The sequence below is a fragment of the Vanessa tameamea genome, chromosome 2, assembly GCF_037043105.1.
Source record: "Vanessa tameamea isolate UH-Manoa-2023 chromosome 2, ilVanTame1 primary haplotype, whole genome shotgun sequence".
Lineage (NCBI taxonomy): Eukaryota > Metazoa > Arthropoda > Insecta > Lepidoptera > Nymphalidae > Vanessa > Vanessa tameamea.
In genome coordinates, this window is record NC_087310.1 from 10,492,274 (window position 1) to 10,513,109 (window position 20,836).

Consider the following 20,836-nt stretch of genomic DNA (forward strand, 5'->3'; position numbering starts at 1 on the left):
GTGTACATTATACATCATAACCAATGATTGCGGGTTAAAACCCAGGAAAGCATCACAAAATTTTCATGTGCTTAATTTATGTTTATAATTCATCACGTGCTCTGCGGTGAAGGAAAACATCGTGAGGAAATCTGCATGTGTCTAATTTCAATGTAATTCTGCCACATGTGAATCCAACATGTGAAGATTCTCAAAATAAAGAGGAGGCCTTAGCCCAGCAGTGGGAAATTTACACACCGTAGATGTTGATCATTTTGTCAAATCATTCAATAGATATATATATATACACATAGATAGATAGATAATACACATCCTGATCTGTTGATTCCGTATCCAGTCTAATCCACAGTTTGAAATTCTTAATCATGTTTGTAAACGGTTCGGGGTTCATCCTCATCTCACCCCTCTGCCTAGTTGGTCGCCCTTGCCTTACAGCATATCTATGTTTCTATAAAATTTATATGACTATATGCAATGAATCGAGTTTGTCTGCCTAAGTTTCAGTTAAGCCAAAGATATTTTATTTATGTTCAAAAGCAATACACAAGTTTTATCAATAGTTCCACTGTAGCACTTCTACAAAAACAGGTACTTTTCTGGTCTTATGAGTTGTAAATTATAATTGTAAGTCTGAGAATAACAGTAGGTATATTATTTGTAATAATAAGAATATTATTATGAGTTTGTTTAGATTTTACTGTTCTTTGTACATATTTATTTTTATGTAAGATTTATAAATATACATATATTCTACGTTATAAAATTTTAAACTGTCTTGACTAACACACAATGCACAAATTAACAGGTTAAAATTTTTCACAGGAATACCTTGTCGAAGGTATATGAGCCGTAATAAAAGATTTTTCAAAATTCATCTCCTAAGAAGGTTGATTGGCAGATGAAAGTTTGTATACAAATTCGTCATTTTTGATATTAGAAATATGGAAATTTGTATTTAGGCTTATTTTAATGAGTTAAAGAGAGTTAGTAATGATTTTTTTTGAAAATTCATTAAATAGGGGGATGAAACTTGGGATGAAAGATTGTATGGAATTTCGCCATTTTTAAAAGTTACGAATATGGAAATCTATATTTAAGAGTAAAATAAAATTTCTTCATCGTTTTTTATTAGAAAATTCATCCAATGATGGGGTTAAATAGAGAATGAATTTTTTTTTTTTAAATCTTTTATTATACCTGGGAGTTTAGTCATCAGATTGACTATGTCACCTCCGTACAAGCAAAACACAATATCAAAACACAATAATAAAAATCAAACCAACTTAGAATCTAATAAACTTAATATGACTTCCTTAATATAATAATATTATACATCAATAATCTGTTCTTTTCTTTTTATATAAGGAATTATTAAAAAACTTCTATTCACATATTTTAAATAATAGCTTAGCTTCTTTTGACGATGGTACTGCGAGTAAGCTATTACATATACCCACATCATATGATTTTAATAAACGGGGTCGGAACGACGCATTCCGCGCGCATTCCATCAATCGATGATAAATATCATCCATGCAGTTACATAATACACATTTATAAGTATTTGTTTTGCCCATCATAAAGTAAAACTTGTTAGACGGAATATGACCGGAACGAAGTCTCATAATTGCCACTATATTTTTCCTGCTGCTTTTAATTTTTTGAAACCATGGACAATGAGGAAGTTCACATACAATTGTCTTGTACCATATACCTTTATGTCGCAACCGCTCATCAAAATATTCCTGCCAATTTTGTTTACATTTTTTCTTGACCTTACTTAAAATTTCAGTATGTAAAGGTATGCAATGATAAGGAATTCCGTCATCAACAGCTTGTTTTGCAGCTTTGTCAGCTTCCTCGTTGCCCAAGATTCCGATATGTGAAGGTATCCACCGGATTATCACAGTTTTATTTGCATTTTAACTATTGCATATGGATTCTAAAATATCATAGGCTATCGGGTATCCTCGAAAAGGTCGAGGTTAACCGAGCCAAATGAAGAAGAGCGCTCTTTGAATCAGACAGTATAACAAACTGACTTCCGGAACTGGATATCTCATATGAAAGTGATTCTGAAATTGCAATAAGCTCACTATGCATAATAGATACGTCTGCCTTAATTTTTAATTTGATCTTAATATCTGTCTGAGGATCAAAGATAGCTGCTCCTGAACCAAATTTACCTTTAGATCCGTCAGTAAAAAGTTTGTAAAACGGCTTATAGTGGGTATTCAGAAATGTCCAACATCTATTTAAAATATCAGATTTTTTATATAATGATTTTAAAATCGCTAATCCTTCTACATCTGATATTATATTTTTAGTTAGGTCTATACCATCGACTCATGTATGGAGAGAATGACATTGTAATTTTTTATTTGATTTAACAGAATAATGGCATAAATTCCCGTAGACTATAACGAGCAAAGGAAGTTTTTTATTTCTCCAATAATAATTACGACAACTATTGTTTAAATCTTCTATAACTTTAACAGTTACGTTATTTTCCATAGATCTAGATTTTAGCACAAACTTACCAGCAAGGTATTCCCTACGGATATTAAGAGGTTAAATATACAATTCGCTCTCCATGACATGAATCGGTGTGGTTCTGATAAATCCACCAATAACTCGCATTGCCTGATTTTGTACTTTGTCCAACTTACTTAGGTGACTCTTTAGACCGATATCGTACAAAAAGCTACCATAATCAAGTCTGCTACGGATAATAAAAAAGTATATAAGTAAATTTAGTTAAGAAAGAATTATGGGATATATTAAATAGTTACAGGGATGTTATAAATAAAATGACGTGACTAGTGAAATTGTTATTTTATTTTCATTGGTTTTTTTTTTTGTATTTTGTGTGGAATATTTTTGCAATATTAAAATATTCTACTCTATACACTCAAGAATACTTCATCAGACTAAGCCGAACGACATGAACATTAGCTTTCGACGTTGAGATGTCAAACGTCAGAAAAATTATAGTCAGTGCCAAATGTTATCTATTGTCAAATACAAAAGAAACAGAATTTTAATTTGTTGTAATTTATTACAATTAAATATACAATTTATGAATTAAAGTTTCTGCCTATCGATAAGGGAAATGAATAATTTACTCAAGCACAAATTATATTCCTTAAGCCTACCCTAATCATGTATATTTTATTTATTTTTCAATTATTAAAAAAATAAATCAATAAACTTAAGTCATATGGAGTTTATAAGATTATTAAAAGTGTTTTAAAACCAAATCGTTACTGTCAATAATGTCGATGAATTATGCTTTTGGATTCTCATTATTCCTGCTTGTTCTCGTAGCACTTAATATATTTTTTTTTTACACTCTTAACACGGTTGGCTTGAAATCTCATACATTTAACGTACCAAGCATAAACATAGACCTAACTCCGAGTGTGTTCAAAGAGATTTATGACTATCTCAATTATTTGCCTAATCAATATAAAAGCATAAATTCCAAGTTTGCATTAAAACAAAAAAATCTCATATCATCATTTAACACCACTAAAAATGACAAAACTGAATCAATATGGAGTGAGACTCAAAATGTATGTAAATTATAATTATTAATATTTGCATTTATTTAAGTTCTATGCAGTGATTTTTTATTTTAGTGGATTAGTGAAGATTCATTATTTCCTCATGAAAATGGAGCTGCTGGTAAAATATTACATGCAATACAAACCACACAGATAGCTTTAGTTGATAATGCTCCAAAAGGAACACAGCTTAAACTATTACTTTTACTCGAGGTAAGTTCAAGTAGAACAATCTAATCAAATACAAATTATATTTTTAGATAATTGATGTAAAATTACAGCATCAACATTGTTACCTACTGAGGTACAGATATATACAATAGACCATTTTATTTTTTTAAGGGAAAACAGAAAATATTTTTCAAGCCTAAACGGTACAATTTAAATCATGTGGTTAATGGTAACATTTATGCTGGTTTTGACCGACACAACTCTGAAGTATTTGCATATTACCTAGCAATGGTTTTAAACTTTAAATGGATTGCCCCCTCTATAATTCGACGTATACACCTCCATAAAGATATAGTACCCTTTGCAACTATGGGATTGAAAAAAACTATGATAAAAAATGGTAACAATTATATTAATTTCTTTTTATTAAGGGATTGTATTTACACTAAAATAGCCAACAGTAATTTTAAGTGATTTTATATTCTAGATAGTGGATCATTATGTATATATGGTAAATGTTTTTACTGTAGAAAAAATGAAACTGTTTGTCCTGACCAAAATGGAGAAATTGAAGGTGCAGCAATTTTATATTTAGACAAACAATTTAAAATTCATAAGTCACCCTGGAGACGGTCTTATAGTAATAGAAAAATGGAATGGGAAATTGATAATGCCTTTTGTAAGTAAGTATAGCAGGGAATAAAATGGATTATGTGGAATAGTGTTGTATTATAAAAAAAAGATATAATATAATTAAACAGTTCGTAGTGCATAATATACCAGAGTTATTAACAACAAATTGCATGGAATTTAATTATGAATCTAAGGTATGCTTATCTCTACTTGAGCCATTGGAATAGGTTATAGCCATACATTCAAGTAAAATCTGTACCAACTCACGATTTAATGAATATAAATTAAACAAATATATATCTATTAAATCATATTAAACAAATATAAGAGCCGAGATGGCCCAGTTGTTAGAACGCGTGCATCTTAAGCAATGATTTCGGGTTCCAACCCAGGCAAGCACTACTGAATTTTCATGTGCTTAATTTGTGTTTATAATTCATCTCGTGCTCGGCGGTGAAGGAAAACATCGTGAGGAAACCTGCATGTGTCTAATTTCAATGAAATTCTGCCACATGTGTATTCCACTAACACGCATTGCAGCAGCGTGGTGGAATATGCTCCAAACCTTCTCCTCAAAGGGAGAGGAGGCCTTAGCCCAGAAAGTGGGAAATTTACAGGCTGTTAATGTAAAAAGAAAATGTTAATGTAAACAAATATATAATCATTCACAAAGGCACTCCTATTAATTTATTGCCAGTGTGCATTTGTATGAGAGAGTGACCCTTGCGCTTGCAAGATGCCTTATTGTGCTTGAGTGTGTCAATTTAATAGACAACACAACTACATGTATATCGCACATAGGTATCGCTTATAAAATAAATTTAACAAAAATTTAAAATATTTTGTACTTTTTGTTGTCTCTTTTAATTGTCTCACGCAAACAAAGATATCTTGTAAGCTTCCCTGAAGCATGTATATAATTTAACGTGTAGAGGTGCGAGAGTAAAACGATCTGTAAATTGTTTTATTTATTATTAAATAAAACCATTAAATCAATATGCAATTGTAGAAAATATTTTCTACAAAAGTATTTTTATGATGCATTTTTGTTTCTTTTTAGGAAGGTGAAGGGATCGATGAGTACAAAACTATTGCTTAATTTAATAGATGTTGCCATATTTGATTTCTTAATACAAAATGGAGATAGACATCGTTTTGAGGTGTACAAAGATCAAATAATTCTATTAGATAATGGTAAAGGCTTAGGCAATCCGGCAGTAGATGAGTTGGATATTTTAGCACCTCTTTACCAATGTTGTATGTAAGTAACACAAAAACTTTTACAGAATTATATAGTGTTTTTTTTATATTCAATTATTTTTGTATCAGTAAATAATTAAATAAATTTGTTTATTCAATTTTATCATAGGATTTCACCATCTACTTGGCAAAAATTAGAAATGGTTTCTGGTGGTTCTTTGACTAATACGATCAAGCAATTAGCTGCTCTTCAAGGTCAAAAGTTAGCTACAGAAGAACATTTTAAAGCTGTTGAGCGAAGATTGCTTAAAGTTTATGCTACTGTACAATACTGTATTGGCAAATACAGCAGGGCCAAGGTTCTGAAAAACTGGCTGGCATAGATTTCTTTTTGCAGATTGTTATCTTGGTCACTCAAATTTAAGTGCCATATCCAAAATATTTTACTAGAGTACTGAAAAAAACAAACACATGTACAAAGTTATAATTGTTTTTTTCAAATAATTTTGTATGACAAGTTAAATAAATAAATTGTTTATATTAAACAACATTTATCTACTCGTTTTGTTTATAATTTAAAAATAAATAAGCATTACTATTACGAAATTAATTATATAAGTTTTGAAATTTGATCCATTATATTTTAAAAATCAACACGGTGCGTGAGTAGCATTGATAATACATATAAACTGAAACTGGTGAGTAAAGTAGAGTGTACGCACTGTACGATCATAAATATTGTATCAAGGGTTTCCAGCTCCTAGCTTCAAACCATTTCGTGATATTTAACAAACTTAATAGAAGTAGCAGTTGCTTACATTTGCAAAAACCTGAGTCGAATAGCATTATAAATTGTAGAAAGATCCTGGAGAAATTACTTTAATTTATTGAAAGTTTAGTTATTTGAGTGGGTGTTGTTATATTTTACTTATAAGGAATTGAAAACACACACGAGAGATTATTATATATGTTATTCTATAAACATTGTCTTATACTTAATCGTATTTTTTGCGTTTTATTAGATTATGGATAATTATTTCTTAAACAATCAAATAAACTATTCTATTATGTCTCATTTCAAAGTTAAATTAATTCTGTTCGACTGATTATTTTGATAAATTTTACAAAAACCGATTTTTTTGCACAATGCACAACAAAAATATGCTATTCCACTTTAAAATTAAAATATAAAATCATTACTGCAAACTCTAGAAGTACATTAAATATCATAATTCCATTTCGGTGTATACTCATATTTAAGTACAGAGTGATTAAGAATTATTAAAAGTAATAACATCGATTATTATTAAAATTTAGATTAAGACTTAAATAAATTATCGGTTTTGATAAGGGCAACATTTTGTTATGACTCAATGGTCACGTGATCATTTAAGCTTGGGTTTACAGGTTGTAAAACTTGTGAAGAAATCGAGATCTGCGCTTGCCGCCGTTAGTTGGCTTGTGTGAAGAAATAATTGTGTATTTGTTTTTGTTGTGACAGAAAAAACACTTCAAAATGTCCTCTAAATCGAAAAAGACTGTTACATCTTCAACCAATATAAGTGTTGTGTCGTCAGTGCCAATACCTCCTCAGTCAAGCACTCCTGTTGGTAGCCGCCCTTCTAGCTCTGCCGGCCGGCCCAACAGCCCACTGAGTCCAACAAGACACACACGTCTACAGGAGAAAGATGCTTTACAAAATCTTAATGACCGTCTCGCGGCCTATATTGATAAAGTTCGTCAACTTGAGAGTGAGAACTCTGGTCTGCGTCGAGAAATACAAACTACACAGGAAGTGGTCACACGCGAGGTATCTAATATAAAGGGTATGTACGAGCATGAGCTCCAAGATGCCCGAAAATTATTAGATGATACGTCAAGGGAAAAAGCTAAATTGGAAATCGATTTGAAGAGGTTGTACGAAGAAAACGACGACCTTAAGAAACAGTAAGATTTTATTTTAATTATATATTTATCTAATCTGGTATTTAAACCTAAGGTTTAAAAACCCACATTCTGTATATTTTAAGAATTTCTTCCGGCTAACCTTAGCATAGTTTACGTCATCAACGTCGTTTCGGATCGAGCACGGAATGACGAGCGTTCGGGCGACCTCGCCTTTACGACACAGTGACATCATAGCTCAATATAACAATCCAATCATATACAACATTAGACATTCACATATAACTAATGTTGGGTAAATTCGTTATTTACTTCTCAACAAGCATGTTACTGTTGATTTGTTTGTAAACAAAGCAATTCAAAACAATTGAATATATAAAATATTATATAGTATAAAACTTAACAAAGACCGTAGTCTCAGAAAAAATGATGACCTATTTATAAATCTATTTGAGTCAAGGTAATAGTATTTCTTATAATAGGTCGAATGTAGATAAACATAGTTCCATTATTTACTTTATACAAACTGCAAGATATTAAATTACAATATATTTAAGGATTTCCTCAATTTATATCTAAGTGTGTTTATTCTAAATTCAATATTAATTGCTATTTACTAAAACTTAACCTCCAATAGCCCAATAACTAGTCTTACATTTATTTTAACACCTAAGTCCCTTTCAATGTACAAAATCATTATGAGCTTATACATTTTTATTAATTAATAGTTTTTGAAGTGTTCACAAAAAAGCTATTATTACTAATTACTAATAATTTTTGTTAGTGTAATTATTAGCATTGTATGTGTATGACTTTATATAAATAATTCAATCACAACTTTTCAAACAACAATAAATATTTTCAATAGTGAAATATATTTTCAACTTTCAACAAGGGACATTAAGTACTTTTGCTTAAACTCTTATCGAATATTTGTCAATTATAAGGCCCTTGGATTACCAAATCAAAACTAATAACAAAATTTTCAATATAATATAATAGCTAAATTAATACTACTAGTACTTTCAAAATGCTTTTTTGTGTAACTATGTGATCTACTGGACTGGAAAATTATTCAAAATAGTTTTTTGTTAAATAAATAACATCAAACATAAACATTGATGTTGTGCATGGAACATTTTTTTGTATAAAATTTTCAGCATCTGTCTTTAGTTCTGAACATTTATCTATTAACTCAATGACTCCTAAACTGTTAGAGCAAACTAAAGTTTATTAAATTATTAATCTCATTGCAACAACCTAACTCGTTTAATATTTATTTAAGATATTCTAATATCTCTATCATTAAATTTATTTTGTGTTTTTGTTCCAAAACTGTGAACTAAATATTTTTCACAAATACTTGTGCACTCTTAATCATTCTGTATTTGCAATCACCTTGCCCTGGTTAGCAGTACAATGCTATATCCTCTAAGAATGACTTTATAATATTACTTGATAATTTTAAGCAATGTGATTATTTTATTATCACATGTTGATAGTAGGTTTAATATTAATCAGTTTTTATGTTCCTGAAAATAAGAAAAAGTTAATAAAGAAATTATCAGGAGACACCAATCATAATATACAAAGCAATAATCAACTTTTTAAATATTTTACAAATATTGTTTAGAAAGGCAAAGGAACTCTAAATATATTTTTTTATTTTCAAATCATTTGTTGCGCTTTCGTCGCAGCTTTATATGACTTGCATTAAAATAATTTTTTTAAAAATCGGTAAGGTCATTTCTGTAACAATAATATGAGGACGTTAAGTTACCTTGATTGACCTATGTTGACCCTGACGACCGCGACACACTTGCCCCCACAAGGCTTTACGCCTACGGAATTTAAGTGTACTAAGTCGTCATGATTTTAAAAATGAAAAAGTGTTAAGTAAATGATAAAATTAAAGTTCCGTTAATTATTAAATAATGGATAATCTAGTTAAGATTATCAAAAATATTATTTTAAGAATACTAGTGTATTGTTAGAATTTGTAAGTAAATGAAAACTTAGTAAAGTAACAAACGGCCGATGTTTATTCCGACTACAATTGCCAATATTTAATCGTTTGTCATTTGCTTCCCGGCTTTTCTCGAATTACGATACGATACGATAATTACGATAATCCTACTAGAGCAAAAACATTTTTGTGTTTTACCGCTAAAAAAAATAATTTCGATGAAAAATCGTTAATCATCAAGCTGTTAAATGCTTCGCTTTGTTACAAAATTATATTTACTTGAATAGGTAACATACGTTGAAAATTGTTACACATATATATTTTACTTTTAAAGGAAATAAAATGCATACCATTCGACTTACAGACGAATTCTGTGTTGTTACTCTGTGTGTTGATTATCAGTCGAATAGACAAGTTGCCGAAAATTATTAGTAAATCTATTTATAGATTAAACTTAAACTAGATACACCAAAATAACCGATTACAGAATTTGATGAAAAATTAAGATTTTTTCTTGAGTTTATTGTTATTTGGTCATTTGAGTATGCGAGAATATGATATTAACTTTAGAGGTGACGTAATTATTGTTAAAATAACCGTGACGTTAAGATTCCTTCACGTAAAACGAAAACAAGTTTATAAGGCAACGTGATTATTACACCGAAAAAAATAAATATATATTTAAAACTTTAAAATTATTTAAACACGTATGATGATTTAAAAATGCTTTTAGTCATGTAGTATTTGCGCTCCCCCGCATTGCTAGCAAATTATTGTAGATATAAAGTACCTATATCTAAATATAAAATCGAATTAAACACATGTCGAGTTCTATAAAAACATGCTCTTTTCTCTACGAAGAAATAACTTATAAATTTTGCATTTTAAAGTTGACACTAGTCTTTACCTATAAATGTTTTTTTTAAATAATGCTGTCTTCTTTCGAATGATGAATTAATAATGACGGAAAGCCGAATGAGATCATCGTTTTTACAGACCTTTTGAGCACTCGATTCATTTTATGAACAAATCGCTTTTCGTATATCATTGACAAATAAATACTTAAAGCATTATGTCATAGTGCTCTCGCATATGCTCAAGTAATATGTCATTAATACAGGTCGACCTTCTATCAGGTTACACTATTTGTGTAACTTAATAGAACTTCAGCGCCGTTTTATACCTTTACTTGAAAAACTGCTTATGGAATTATCATAATCAGCTGGTATAATTTTAGTAAAAATAAACAATAGGATTTGTGTTATATTTTATAATCCAAATTAATCAACATCGCTACTTAAATTTTTGACGATAATAGTTAAGTATCTAAATTACGTATTTTTTGTATGATTTATGATACCATTAACCGTTAAATTAACTATACCTTACTGTTATAGTTTCATATTAACAACGGGTATCTTAACGCGTTGCTCAAATTAGATAATGCCGCTTAGAAAAACATCACGAGTGGTGTAATTTTTTACTGTATTTCATTGGAACCGCCTCAAATTAATTAACCATTTATAAAATAAATTTATTAAAATAAATTTCCTTTTGGCAAAGTTATCGAGTAATAAATATAAAAAAATATTCTAATATTACACTTTCGAATTCGTTTACGTTTATATAGTCAAAAAATCGTCCCATTATATATTCAAAAGAACATTATATTCTACAGAAATATTAAATAAATATTAAAATCGCTGACAATCGGAAAATAAATGTGTATACAACACCGGTAAAATTTTATAGAAGAACTAGTGACAAATTCACAAGTTTCGTTACCACGTAGATTCGTTACCCATAAGGGTGGATATATTTTTAGTGTGAATTAAAACAGGACTACCGTCGAGGTAAAATCCCATAGACAAATATTGAACATAAAAAAAACGTCATAAAATCCGATATAGGTATTTCCCATTGTTCTTTAATGTTTACTAATAAAGTTTAAACAGAAATATATGTTATAGATATTTTTAGTTACGTTACTATTAAATTCTTAAATTCTTTACGTATTAATACGTAATTTACGTAATTACGTAGTAACATCGCTGACAGAATATCTGATGAGTGGCCCCAGTGGGGCTTGAATAAAGTCGTGTCATAAAGAATAAAGAATATTAATACATTATTAGTCGTATGGGCGCCGTTTATATCTCTTAAGCTCTGTTATCAAAATTGCAACCAAGCAATCATGTCGTACATAATGATAACATTTTATTAAATATAAAATATACTTTGTATGTTGTTAATTTATAATTCAAAGTTATTAATATCATAAGTTTTATTTCAATAAATATCGCTACTCATATTAAAAAAATATCCTTATGGTTCTTTTACATTATAAACGCTCATTGTTATTATAATTTAATTCGACAATTACATATTCGTGAATTTTAAAATATAATATGTAGAAACGCACACATTAACTAAGTTGTTCGTATTCTAATTAAAAGTGACGCTACCGTGTTTATATGTATTATTATAGTTATTTTCAAAGTGTGGACGCTGCTACGTTCTATTTTCACGATGAAGCGCCCTGTGACGTATTAGGCAAAAGTCACGCAACCAGCTTACGTAAATAATAGGGGAACATAAAATATTACGTTTAAAAAGAAAACAATGATTAAGTACATTTTTTATGTACTGGATAAATATAATCGCTAAATGAAATGAATATATATTGAAATGTGTTTTATTATTATTTTTAGAACAAAAACGAAAACAAATTTTAATAATGTAGAACGTATGTTTTTAATTCGACTGAATCATAAAAATGTTCACCTTATAATAAAATGTAATTACAAGAGCAAGTTATGTGTTTAATCGTTCGCCATATATAAATATATGTGTGTCAAGATAATTTTTGGTAACGATTCATTTTTTCAAGTTTTATTTATTTTTTTAATCTTTTTCTTCAGTTTGGAGAAGAAGACGAAGGATTGTCAACAAGCAGAAAATTTAGCGCGCCATTATGAAACTCGCTTTACGGAAGAAAGCAATAAATATAATACTGCCCTTGCTGACAAGAAGAAGGCGCAGGATGAGGCCAGGGTTTGTATTTAATTAATTTTCATTTATAAATCGATTTAATCGACAATAATACCAATGCAAACTTTTTCATTTCTAAAGTTACTAAGCATTAGCAAAGTTGATATAGATAAACCAGTTTTACTTAAAAATGATAAAGAGCGTCACTATCAACTGCATTAAAATATATTAAAATTGTTGTACAGGATACCCAGTTTATATTAGACATTGTTCGAAATAATTAAAAAAAAATAAATAAACAGTATTGAGTTGTTATTATTTTTAGGTTTAATGTTAATAAATTGCAGTTTAAAATTTGACATTTTTATTAATTATGTGTAATTATTATATATATGTTTCAAACAATATAATGTGATTAAATTAATGTATGTTCCATCCAATTGATTTGGAACATTGTACAGCTGTTTTAATAATCACTTGAAGATTTATATATCGTCGTAAAATATTTGGCTCACCAGTCAATGAAATAAGTACACATGTTAAACTAATTTCAACCAGAAGCGATATTAGCATTAACTTATTTTTTATTTTCTGTAGGAACTGGCTAAAGAACTTGAGAAGCTTCGTAAAGTGTACGCCGATACCCGCAAGACTCTCGAAGAAGAAATGCTTTGTCGCATCGACATGGAGAACACTGTGCAGAGTCTACGCGAGGAATTATCTTTCAAGGAGCAAGTATTCCAGCAGGAGCTGCACGAGACTCGTACCAGACGTCAAGTCGAAATATCCGAAATTGGTAAGTTATAATTCTTTTAAATATGTTTTTTTAAGTAAAACTAAATAGATTAAGATATAATAATATAGGTTTCAATATTAATGCCAAAGCAAAAAGGTTGATTTTTCATTCTATTAAAACAACAATACTTTTATGGCTAATAGTTGGATAAACAATTTAGCTTATTAATGGTAAACTTTAATATAAATAGTATTTATATAAAATATAATAATAAAATATGTTAACTTAAAGTGAAAATATTTAACTCACAGATGGTCGTCTTGCTCAACAATATGAGGCTAAACTACAACAGAGCCTGCAAGAACTGCGTGAGCAGCAGGAAGCTAACATTAAGGCTAATCGCGATGAAATTGAAGCCCTCTATGAAAATAAGGTATTTTTAGAATTATGTATGGCTACTTATGTTATTAAGATGTTTTATTTCTCTAACCTACTTTTTTCTTTGTCATAATTGGGTGTAAGTAAAGTGGCTGACTGACGAAATATTTATTATATTTCTTATAAAATAACATTAATTCTTCTTTAGATGAAGAACTTGCAATCTGCTGCGCATCGCAACAGTAGCGCAGCGACGGTTGCTGTGGAAGAGCTGCGTACCATGCGCACGCGTATCGACAGCCTCAACTCCACGCTAAACGACCTTGAGAACAAGAATGCTTCACTTAGTGTAAGTAATATATTTTTGTATGAATTAATATTTATATATATAGCAGCCACCTAAGGTGGGATCCTTTTAAATTTCTTATATATTTGTTACATAATTATCAAATAAGATTCACCTTCATTCTCGTAATATCACCCACGTTACTGCTGTGCCTTCATGGGTCAAAGCGTGATGATATATTGTCTGCAATTTTTCTCAATAAATAGTCTAACAAACACGTAACATATTTTTCAAATCGAGCTAATACATCTCATTGATTTCATCATCATTTATATTCACTCCTATACTAGTTTTGTTTTTATGAAACATCGGAATTCACTTGCTATTTGTATTGTTTTTTAATTGCAAAACCAATTTTATATTAAACAGAATCGTTGCCGTGAATTGGAGCGCCAACTGGAGTCGGAACGCGCGCGTCACGCTGAGGACTTAGCTTCTCTTGAACAAGAACTTGCGCGTCTGCGAGACGAAATGGCAGCTCAACTGCGAGAGTATGCTACGTTGATGGACATCAAGATATCGTTAGACCACGAAATCGCTACATACCGTGCACTCCTCGAGGGCGAGGAAGACAGGTTAACAATAATAATTGAATTTACTCCTTATTAAGATACATTTCATGCTTCACAGTTACAAATGTTAAATTATTTTTGTAACATTCACAAGTTCTAAAATATACATTAATTCCGGCTTTATTATTATTAACTAAATCAGCATTATTCCTGTAATAGGTTAAATCTCACATCCCAGTCGCCTGGACGCGATTCTCGGGCATCGATGAGCGCAACATCAGCTAGCGGAGGCCGCATCACCCCCGGCCGACGCGCCACTCCTCTACGAGCTGCTCGCAAGCGTACTCTGCTCGATGAGAGCGAAGAACGCAGTCTACAGGACTTCAGTGTCACTTCCAGCGCTAAAGGAGATCTAGAAGTTGCCGAGGCTTGCCCCGATGGTAGCTTCGTTAAGATCAAGAACAAGGGAAAGAAGGTACACAATATAGGAAACAATCTACCATTTAAAGTTTAATAATATTTAACATACAATAAAGTCTTTATAGTTTTAAAATATAACTTCTAAGAAAAATAACAACATTTTCTATATTACAATTTCAACAGGAACTAAGCTTAGGTGGATTTCAAATCATCCGGAAGGCTGGAGACCAAGAAACAGTGTTCAAGTTCCATCGCACTGTAAAACTTGAACCCGGTGCGATCGCGACTGTGTGGTCAGCGGACGCCGGGGCAGACCACGATCCCCCGCGAGAAATCGTCATGAAGGGACAGAAATGGTTTGTCGCAGACAACTTCACGACCACGCTGTTTAACAACGACCAGGAGGTATGAGCAAACATCTCACCCCTACAATATAATAATTCATGAGCTAGAAACAATTTTATATATCTAAATATTAAATTACAGGAAGTAGCAGTCTCGGAGCGACAGCGGCGACAGATTAGTACAAGCGCACAGCGACATCGCGAGCTTGCGCATAAATTCCCTCGCCGTGAACAGGTACTTTATATTTGTAATACTTTAATAAATGTGTTGTGGTATAAAATAACTTCATATAAACATATAATGCAGAACGTAAGGCTTTACAGATAAATTGGCATTAACTATCTTTCTATTTATTCCAGCTCGGAGAAATTCGCGAAGGAGAAGAGAATTGCCGCATTATGTAACATATCAACTCAAATCGCCGCGTTTTGGTGGCGCTAAAGTTTTTATTACAAGGTGCCTCACTACTCCTTAGGTTTGAATTTCGCCCTGTGGGCTTTATTTTAACATACCTACGTAACACAAGTTTAACAGTGCTAGTTGGACTTGATAGATTGGTAAGATGCGAGGTTCAGAAATCATGGAATAATATAGAATCTATTTTGACATATTTAAATCTTACCTATTTATGAAGCCACAACTGTGCATTTATTTCCAGTGTCGTTTTAGTTTCGACATTTTAAAATTTACATCACTAAATGTAATCCACCCAAAATCACATGATTTTTTTTTATATAAATAGATCTTTACTGCCACATGGCCTTTTCACATCAAGCTCAGACATTGTGAACAAAGTACGAAGATAGTAGTTCACTGTAATATAAGTATAGATTTATTATAATTTTATATAACTTCCCCACCCTTCACATGCACTAGAGGTATAAAAATATTTCAGTCATTAATGTCTATACATACAAAACAACAACAATATAATAATGGTAGATTAAATCTACTTAATTTTCTACTTTCATAGTAACTATGTACTATCATTAAAGTAATTTCTTTAGCTTATAAGATACATTTGACCGTATCACACTAGATGTCAATTTAGAATAAGTGGCATTTGTCATTTTATTAAATGCTAACAAACGCAGGTGCAAGTCTCAAAAAAATGTTAATAATCGAGAGATGATGTTTTAAGAAAAGAAGCATTTTTAATATTATGCAAATGGCTTATCATATTTTTTCTTTAATCTAATAATATATTATTTCTTAACATTAACACTGAATTGTCTTAACTTTATATTTAAGGTAAATTAATTTTCACATGGTATGTTTTTAAAATCCAGAGAGGATAGAATCTAATTTAATTGCATTATTTTTATTTTGTTTAAAGTGCAATCATGTGACTTTTTATTTCGACCCTGCCGTAATGTTTTCCATGTGTAAATTACATATTGAATTAAAGTTTATTTAGGTTTAATGCATTGTGACTTTTATTTTGAAATCCTACCGGCCGACCTTTGCATAGCTAAAAATATCATAAGAAAATTTAAATTTTAGAAACAATTTTTTTTAAAAACTATTTTGTAGTTTCTAAAAAGTTGCCCACAAATACATTAACTAATATGTCTTAAATTTATATTATCCATATTCGATGGTAGCTGACCAATCAATGATCAAGAGTTACAGATTTAATAATAAATTGGTATTCTTTTTAATTAAGTGCATTATAATATAACAATTATTTTTATGACTTATATATTTTTTATTAACTTTTAAAAATTATTATTAAAAAGTTTATAAGCTAAAGTAAAGACAACTACAGTTTATTTTATAATTCATCCTGAAAAAACATGTTATACATACAAAGCGGAACATTATTTTACAAAATATAAGTCATTCTTAAATAATTTATGTGTACTTAATATTATGTGATTAGATCAAACAATAGATATGTTCAAACCCAGGCACCAGGCAAGCACTACTGAATGTTCATGTGCCTATTTTTTGTATATAATGTATCTCGTACGGCGGTGAAAAACTGTCACATTTTTAATCAATAAATCAACCAACAACCGGCATGGAACACGGTAGTGGAAAAAACTCTAAATCTTCACAAAAGGAGTAACTAAAGCTACCATTTAGAGTAATCAGTAATAGGCATGATGACAGATTTTGAAAAACTACACTACGATGATTACGTTATTACTTTATACAAAATAAATCTTAATTCTGCAAAAAAATAAAATTTATTAGGAAAAAATGATCTTTATAAATAAATTTTGTATAAAAACGCTAGAATACTATGACGTCACGCTTTCGTAAACATTTGACAGGTCGCATGTTCGTCCGTAATTTAATTTATTTCATACGAAAATTATGAATTCTAATGTGTATCGATGGTGTGCGGTTCCTCAATGTAACAATACATCTATAAAAACCCCGAAGAAGTTATTAATGTTCTTTTGAAGAAAAAAGTTAGAAATATGTGGCTAAATCTTGCACGACGAGACCCAACAGCTATATCTTCAAGTTCTGTACTTTATTTCTGCGAAGACCATTTCGACGTAAGTATTTCTCTTATTTACTATATAATAATTAAATAAACTTGAGATCATTAGAGAAAATTGTCAATAATATTGGCGATCACGTTTCAAGTTATGTTCCATTCCTTTATTACTACTGCAATACTCTATGTATATTAGAACTTACCTAAAACATTTATTCTTGTTTCAGTTACCAAACGATATGGAAAATTATATTCAGTATCTTGTGATGGGTTCAGTTTCGCTAATACGCATGAAGTCAGGATGTATTTTGCCACAAGATTTGAATGCCAATCGGACAGAAGAAAACGAACTTCTAATACTACAGAGCGACCCTATGTTCTTAAGAAACAAAGAAGGATACTAATTGAAGAAAGTGAAAAAGATTTTGCAGAGAAAAGTACACCTACAAAACATTTAGAACCTGCAAGGATTTCATCAGAAAGTTCAGGTACTCACCAACACTATAATGTAAGTTTGTTTTATTGGGTTAAAGTGTATATTAATTGAATTTGCCTATTACTTTTATCAATAACAGAGAACATAAAACAATCCTATTATAACAAAGTTTGTTACAAAATTTTTGTAGAACTATACATACATAAGGCACTGGTTTGTATATTTTTTTTTAAGTAATTATTTTTATATTTTAGTTTTGCACACAATTGAATTGAAGAAAATCAAAAAGGGCTTACTACCTATCCAAAATCAGTTGATAAATCTGTACAAGTACATATAACACATAAATTTAGAAGCAAAGCTGTCCAGACAAAAATTAAGCTAGTAAGCCAGTTAACATCACCCTTGAAACCCTATTCCTGCTCAATTGCTACATTTCCATTTAAAATTGAAAGCTGTGGTAAACCAGTGATATCAAGCAGTGGTGTCAAGCATGTTATCAAGAAAAAAATGTGTATAGAAGATCAATCTGACAGTGACATTTCATATGCACCATCTGTGGCACAGGATGGCTGTTCACTCTGGTGGATCCACATGAGGAATGCTATAGCATGTTTGCAGCCTCCTTTAGAAGCGACACAATCGTTACATTGTACGGAAATAACAGCTTCCTCTTCTTCATCTACCACTACTGTGACAGCATATAACCTTGCATGTACCTTAGCTTCTGGACAAATTTTGCCCCTCACTGTGCACATGTTCCCACTACGTTTAAGATGTACATAGCTGACAGCGTCCTCACCGTACGATGGTCGAGAGGATCTAAAATAAATAAAAATATATTTAAGTGGTATTTTCATAACATAACCTTAAACATGAACCCTCACAATAGAAATATTATAAGTATGTACTTTATGGAAGTTTAACAACTACACTGTGTTTTAATGCTTATTATTACTCATAATACTTACATAGAAGTTTTAACATTTCGGAACTCAGCGGAGCAGAAGTCATTATTTGATGCAAAAAATCCACCCAGCATCAACAAGTCGATTCTCAGCAAATAAGAGCTATTTGCCTTGATGAATCCTTGTTCCATTGCTAACGTTTCTTTGCTGTACTTTTTTTAAACTGAGATAATAGTATTTAACAACGCAATATCACATAAACGGTGACGTTAACATCGAGACGAGTAAAAACAAGGTAAGTTCGAACGATATACAAATTGACAATTGTCAAATCAAAACAATATTACAAAAGCGTGACGTCACGCGATTCTGATTTGTGTTTGACCTAATATGGCGGATTCTTATGTTTTGTATTTTTATTATAATAAATAGAATCACACATGTAATTTAAAAATAAATGATTTACTTAGAGTCTCTCTATCCTATATTATTATTTAAAATTATAATTTCAGTGATTCTTAGGTACTGTCATCATGCCTATTGTTTGTTATCACCAATTTTCAACCCTCTGGGGTGAACGCTAGGGGGTTGAGAGGGTGAAAAGCGTTTTTGTTTATAACTTTAGGAAAAAAATTGTTAGATGGTTGAAAATTGGACAGGAGGTATAAATAATTATAACTTACCTTGTATTAAAATTTCAACCTCTTTTGTTTAGTGCAAAATTAGTTATTAACAAAAAATAATGTTTTTTGAATAACAGTGGTAAAAACTTGTTTAAACGGGTTAAAATGTTTATAGAAAGTTGTCAATTAGTAATTAATCGAAGTGTCACCCTCAATGTTACTTGTTTTATTGTTTTTTCATAAACAAATTCAAATTTAACAATAATAAATATGAATTAGAAAATTGTCTTTAACATTCGTATTACAGGTACGATTTTTGCAAACAACATTTTATTATTATTTGTTAATTAACAATTACATGAAAATCATTGTTTTTAGTTTTAACAGCTCAAAAAAATTAAAGCAACATTTAAAAGAAAAATTGGAAAGACACTTCTTAGACAATCCTATGTTGCCTCTCCGTCACAGTCATCTGAGAATCGTAAAATTATTACTTTAATTATCTATTTAAAATTACAATTAAAAAAAAAATGTATTCAAGTTTTGATAAAATACTTACTATCAGCAAATTCTTTGCGATTTACGATTCGTCTTTTTTTTTCTGGTTGGAGACCCAGGTGAAGTAGAATTGCCAAGCGATTTTCGAGTTCGTCAACTGTTGCTTCCTCATCTGGTTCTTCCTCGATGTCTTCAGTTTCGAGATATCTATTTTGCGGTTCTCTGAATTGGTCAGTTTCGACATTGAAAATCAATCAATCTATGAGAATATATATTTATGATATAGGTTGGCATAGTGTCACCTGTTTGTAAGCCGTGACCACTTCTCATGTAATGTGATATATTTAAAATATTTTCTTAGCACACTATCACATCATAAAGATAACATTTTGATGTGAATCGGAAAAGTTAAAGAGATTGTAAGCGGAGTGCTGAAGGCCGTTACATATAGTGAATTAAATAAAAACAAAGTTCAAATTCTAAATTTTGGCTGGTCGTTGCATGGCCAGATTATGTATTAGGCAGTATACGCAACCAACCTACTTTATCTGATATAAAATTATTTGGTAATGAAATTTTTGAAGCCAATTATTTATCTTATTTGATGATGACATATCTGCGTTATCTCGGATTATAAATACGAGTCACCTACCCTAGCTTCACACGGACGTAAATTCTAATTAAATAAAATGAGAAAGTGCGCTTGATAGAAAACTGATAGATAATTTGTATATTAATTTTATAACGTTT

At 30.4% G+C, this 20,836-nt stretch overlaps 2 protein-coding genes and 1 pseudogene across 2 annotated transcripts; all 3 read left to right on the forward strand.

The window, feature by feature from the left end:
* The first annotated feature begins 3,196 nt into the window (after positions 1-3,196).
* LOC113402012 (glycosaminoglycan xylosylkinase homolog) lies at positions 3,197-6,124 on the forward strand. Its single transcript, XM_026642108.2, has 6 exons — positions 3,197-3,575; positions 3,642-3,779; positions 3,909-4,137; positions 4,225-4,420; positions 5,431-5,631; positions 5,740-6,124. The coding sequence occupies exons 1-6, from the start codon at positions 3,276-3,278 to the stop codon at positions 5,951-5,953; spliced, it is 1,278 nt and encodes a 425-aa protein (XP_026497893.1). The 5' UTR covers positions 3,197-3,275; the 3' UTR covers positions 5,954-6,124.
* An 828-nt stretch (positions 6,125-6,952) lies between these two features.
* On the forward strand, positions 6,953-16,596 carry LOC113401975 (lamin-C-like). Its single transcript, XM_026642068.2, has 10 exons — positions 6,953-7,517; positions 12,363-12,495; positions 13,030-13,228; positions 13,480-13,601; positions 13,755-13,895; positions 14,262-14,467; positions 14,624-14,879; positions 15,008-15,229; positions 15,311-15,403; positions 15,529-16,596. The coding sequence occupies exons 1-10, from the start codon at positions 7,087-7,089 to the stop codon at positions 15,571-15,573; spliced, it is 1,848 nt and encodes a 615-aa protein (XP_026497853.1). The 5' UTR covers positions 6,953-7,086; the 3' UTR covers positions 15,574-16,596.
* Positions 16,597-17,491: 895 nt separating this feature from the next.
* Positions 17,492-18,843, forward strand: LOC135193541 (uncharacterized; annotated as a pseudogene).
* Positions 18,844-20,836: the final 1,993 nt, after the last annotated feature.

Excerpts from the sequence above, each read along its gene's own strand:
- LOC113402012 (XM_026642108.2), top strand. The coding sequence starts at position 3,276 with ATGTCGATGAATTATGCTTTTGGATTCTCATTATTCCTGCTTGTTCTC. Across the intron at positions 3,576-3,641 it reads TATGGAGTGAGACTCAAAAT|TGGATTAGTGAAGATTCATT; the intron begins GTATGTAAATTA and ends TTTTTATTTTAG. Across the intron at positions 3,780-3,908 it reads AACTATTACTTTTACTCGAG|GGAAAACAGAAAATATTTTT; the intron begins GTAAGTTCAAGT and ends TATTTTTTTAAG.
- LOC113401975 (XM_026642068.2), top strand. The coding sequence starts at position 7,087 with ATGTCCTCTAAATCGAAAAAGACTGTTACATCTTCAACCAATATAAGT. Across the intron at positions 15,230-15,310 it reads TGTTTAACAACGACCAGGAG|GAAGTAGCAGTCTCGGAGCG; the intron begins GTATGAGCAAAC and ends ATTAAATTACAG. Across the intron at positions 15,404-15,528 it reads AATTCCCTCGCCGTGAACAG|CTCGGAGAAATTCGCGAAGG; the intron begins GTACTTTATATT and ends TATTTATTCCAG.